This window comes from Oratosquilla oratoria, chromosome 3 (assembly GCF_046742065.1).
Source record: "Oratosquilla oratoria isolate Oo_2021 chromosome 3, ASM4674206v1, whole genome shotgun sequence".
In the NCBI taxonomy this organism is placed as follows: domain Eukaryota; kingdom Metazoa; phylum Arthropoda; class Malacostraca; order Stomatopoda; family Squillidae; genus Oratosquilla; species Oratosquilla oratoria.
This window is the reverse complement of record NC_134779.1, coordinates 68,276,301-68,281,300: the sequence shown is the minus strand read 5'-3', so window position 1 is coordinate 68,281,300 and position 5,000 is coordinate 68,276,301. Positions and strand designations below refer to the sequence as shown.

Below are 5,000 nucleotides of genomic sequence, written 5' to 3'. Positions count from 1 at the left end.
CGTTCATCTATTTATTCATCTTTTTATTCATCTATTTATGGCAATATAAAGGCCAAAAAAGCATTCATGTACAGTATTTTCTTCCTGTTTCATAAACGTCTTCGTATTTTATCAAATGCTTATGTAAATGATAAGGTGTAGCGTGTGCTGAGGTCTTTGCCCTAACGCCAGAAATTTCTAGCCATCTATTCAGCAGTCAAACCTGTTTATTTCGGTTTTTATATCAAGTACACTTTTTTGAACTCAAACCTTGAATTTCTTTTATTTCCGAAACGAACAATTAGAAATCTATAACAATATTCAAAATACCAAAACAACTTATTATATTCTAGTTCATCACGAAAATCCCCATATAGAGAGAAAATTCCATGTATATGCAGTGAGAAAGCTGTAAGCAATACGGTCGAAATTCCTACTTGCTATAAATAGAAATGGCCACTAAGGCGTAAACACGAGGGTGAGGAAGTCCATATAGAGCATTTGATAAGACCCATATCATAGCTAATGCTATGAGACCAGAAGACACTGATTAGAACATATCTGATACCAATGTACCCATACCCACGCTTCCCAATTGTAATAAATTCTAAAAATTATATGTAAATATGCTAGATTAAATTTATCTTCATTTATTCTAGGATCTAATACCAAGTGATACCATATCTGGTACAAATGCATCCATACCCACGCTTTCCTGACTGTAATTCATTAAATATATATATATATATATATATATATATATATATATATATATATATATATATATGTATATATATATACATATATATATATATATACACACATATATATATATATATGTGTGTGTGTATATATATATATATAATTCTGTAATGACAACAAAAGGTACCACCCAGTATGTAAGGATTTAGATCAAATTTATTTTGGTTTATTCTATTGGAGTAATGAATACATTTAATTTTTGTCATCTCTCAATGGAATCAAATTATCTGGCGACATCTGGCAACAAGTTCATCTAAACAAAATCACGTTTTCAAACATATGAAAAAAATAAAGTAAAAAGAAATATAGAATTAAATAGATAAAACAAAATTAGATAAAAGAAAATAACAAAACAAAAAATACGTTACGACGTCAGGCATGATGTCACCACCAATGCATGTGTGACACATAGAAACAAGGAAAACCATCTTATGGACTGGAAGAATGCAGAGCTGCTGATGCGGGAACCAGACAAAATCCGCAGGAAGTGTTTAGAAGCAGCAATCATTCAAGGAACGAACACTATTGAACAAAACAGGGGCATGTTTAACATATCTCCTCACATTATTCCCCTAATACCCATGGCCAGCAAAATATTAAATATTTAAACCACCCTTTGTGGACATTTCGCTCACGGACGTTTGGGCCAGCATTCTCATCCTTTCCCAGTGTCCAATCCCCCCACCCTCCTCCTCCTCCTCCTCCTCCTCCTCCTCCTCTTCCTTACCCCCGCCCCTTTTTCTCTCCCCGTTCCCTCCTTTCCCCTTATTTAATCTCAAGCATTTGTATCTCAACTTGTACTTGAAAAAGCTGTAATAAGCGAAACGTCGTACAAATAAAGGCTCCGTCCTCATATGGTGTTTATCTAGTCAATCTTGTCGGCAGACTGCCACTTTTAAGCAAAAAATAAAATAAAGCAAAATAACAAAACTAAAATCAAACAAATTAAGAATAATATAAAACAAAAGGAAATGTTGTCTTGTTCAAAAAGTAAAAAGAAAACAAAGGAGATTGATCAATTCTTGCCAGTTAATGAGATAAATGACAAGTAAGATGACCTGGGTGTCTGCCTGGAGGTCAGAGGAAAAGACGTTTTGAATAAGATTTCTAAGAAAACAACAGTTTTATTTTGTAAATCGAGTCATTATTATTGCCACCTCAGACAACGATATAATCGTTATTATGTAAATAAATAATCCGCCATATTTGATTATCACCGTAGGTATGGTGGTACTTTGAAAATCCCAGTAGCCAATATTGGGTAATACCTATCCTATCCTACCCTAACCTAATCTAGTTTAACCTAACCTAAGCTAGCCAAAACAATCCTAACCTAATCTGGAAAATAAAATTAGATTTAATTAGATTAAATGAAATCGAAAATAATAAAAATCGAAAATAAACTTAAAATTAAACAAAGCAATATTAAACTAAATATAACTAATGATAACATCGAATAAAGTTAAAGTAAATTTTTATTAAATAAATGAAAAGAAAAGAAATTAAAGTAAAACAAAGTTACTTGATAAAATAAAAAATTCAAATATGTATGTAATAAGGTAATATACAATAAAGTAAATTGAAAAAGGGACGAAATATGATTAAAATAAACAGACCCAACCAAATGACAAAAAAAAATACACAAAATCAAGAGATGATGAGAACATCGTTGACATCATCCCCTCGATTTCGTTTTCTTGTTTTGTTCTATATTCTATTGTTTTCCTTTTTGGAGGGTTATACATACATTCTGGCAGTCGCCAGGTCATTTTAATCAGCTGAGGAAAGACCCTAGGAGGACCTCGGTTGAGGACGTGATTGAGAGGGGAGAGAACTGTCGCCCAGACTTGTCGACCCGCGAATGTTTAACGACAACTCTGACGTCACATCACCGTGGTAGTCTGCTGAGCGGTCGACAGGCATCGAGATAAGCTGATAACTTTCAGGGTCTCTCTCTGGCGATAAGATAATGAAGGAGAGGTACATTGAGCGCATGCGCGTGTTTAAACCTCCCTCTTCTATCTCCTCCTCCTCTTTCTTCTCCTCCTCCTCCTCTTCCTCCTCCTCCTCCTTCTTCTAGCATCCCGTTGGTCGATTCTTTTGGGCCAGATTGTTGTCATTGTCAGCCAGTGAGTGAATCAGTCAGCTTGTAGTAAACTCTGCGTGCAGTAATCAGTTGAATAGCCTGAAGTATTGATATGTCAGAGTGAATTGTCAGTCTATTAGACTGTCGTTCAAGTTAATCAGCCTGAAGTGGGAATCACGTATCCAAGATCAATTGTTCTGTCAGGCTTGTGTGTCAGTCTGTCACTCTGAAGTGTCAGTCTAAATTGTCAGCCTGTGGCGTTGATCAGTCTGATGTTTTATGTCACGCAGACTATTGCTGAGCTTAATTGCGCACTGTGTTAACTGCGCAGGGTCCTAATTGTACTGTTTAGCTCAACAAGTAATTGAAAAGACGGTGTACTCCTCGTCTCACAAAAGCTACAAACTCTTTGAGCAGGTTTGAACTGACGCGTAGGTTGTGCAGCGCAGTATTAGGACCGCTACTGCGCAGTCACCGTTACCAAGTAAGAGAACTACTGCCTCAAAAAAGTGTTGTCACAGATATTGTCACTCTATATTCAGGCCGTCATCACTCTGTATTTAGACCTGAACTCCGTTTTCAGAGTCTCTCCTCCTCCAGAAGCTCCCTCAACCTCTTCGTCTCTATCAATTCATCACCGACTTCGAGACCACCTCCTACAGGAGACGACCTCCCTTCCAACATCGTCCTCACCTCCTTCAGAAGATGAATATGTCCTGCCTTAGACCAAGGTTCCACTTGGCCTCTTCGGATGAGAGTGAACCGTACATGACGACGCCCCCAGGTGACTTCGACGATGACCCCTTCGACGACGTCTTCGAGCAAGAGACCGAGTTCGGACACCTGAGAAAGACTTCGACATCGACTTCGACAAACAAGAGCTCCAAGTACCCCGTGTCGAGAAAGATCACCATCAAGGGGAGGCCATCCAGGTCGTCCAGGTAAGCTGGTGTTTGAGGTGGTGGTGGCGGTGGATGTGGTTTTGGTGGTTGTGGTGGTTGATCTGATGGTGGCGGGTAGAGTCGAAATACAGGTGGTGGTGGATGTGATGGAAATGGTTAATGTGATTGTTGGGGTAGGTACTGTGGAAGTGGGTGTGATGGTGGATTTTGTTGACTTAGTGATGGGAGGATGTGGTGGTGGTGTTAGTGGTTGAATTAGTGACACTGAAAGTAAATATGCCAAGTGGCACAACCATTAATCTCTCTCTCTCTCTCTTTCTCTCTCTCTCTCTCTCTCTCTCTCTCTCTCTCTCTCTCTCTCTCTCTCTCTCTCTCTCTCTCTCTCTCTCTCTCTCTCTCTCTTTCTCTCTCTCTCTCTCTCTCTCTCTCTCTCTCTCTCTCTCTCTCTCTCTCTCTCTCTCTCTCTCTCTCTCTCTCTCTCCCCTCTTTTTCTTTCTCTTTCTCTTTCTCTTCATCTTTCTCTTTCTCTTTCTCTTTCTCTTCATCTTTCTCTTTCTCTTTTTCTTTCTCTTTCTCCTTCTCAGTCTCTCGGTCTCTCGGTCTCTCTCTCTCTCTCTCTCTCTCTCTCTCTCTCTCTCTCTCTCTCTCTCTCTCTCTCTCTCTCTCTCTCTCTCTCTCTCTCTCTCTCTCTCTCTCTCTCTCTCTCTCTCTCTCTCTCTCCCCCCACTGTAAGCCTTACTTTGAGCATTTAACCCTATCATTGCCACAGGCAATTCATCAATCTTATTTTAGCTGTCGCCAGGTGATTTTATTCAGCTGAGGTAAGCCGCCTGTGGTGAGAGACCTAAGACTCTATATAGTTACTATTTTCAATAACAAATGACAATAGAAGGAATAGATCATCTTTATAGATCTAATTTATATTTGAAGTAGTGAGAGGACAATCTTATAGGACCCCATAAATACCTTTGCACTTACGTCCAGCACACTTTTGTTATTGTTGTTGTTGTATTACAAGAGAAGAAAACATAATTACAGTGTAAGCAGTGATACAGGGACTGTGTATTCCTATTTTCAATTATATTATAATGTCCCATTTCATCATCATCATCATCATCATCATCATCATCATCATCATCATCATCATCATCATCATCATCATCATCATCATCATCATAATCATAATCATAATCATAATCATCATCATCATCATCATCATCATCATCATCATCATCATCATCATCATCATCATCATCATCACCATCACCATC

General features: G+C 38.3%; 1 protein-coding gene across 4 annotated transcripts in view; it reads left to right on the top strand.

Moving 5' to 3' along the window:
• Positions 1-2,782: 2,782 nt before the first annotated feature.
• Positions 2,783-5,000, top strand: part of LOC143023826 (uncharacterized) — a 16,230-nt gene continuing 14,012 nt past the window's right edge. The window contains exons 1-2 of one of the 4 annotated variants that reach the window (XM_076182471.1): positions 2,783-2,870; positions 3,411-3,768. In XM_076182471.1, the coding sequence (XP_076038586.1) occupies positions 3,533-3,768 (236 nt within the window). In that variant the 5' untranslated portion in view covers positions 2,783-2,870; positions 3,411-3,532. The other 3 variants (XM_076182465.1, XM_076182461.1, XM_076182451.1) reach the window with 3 other exon arrangements.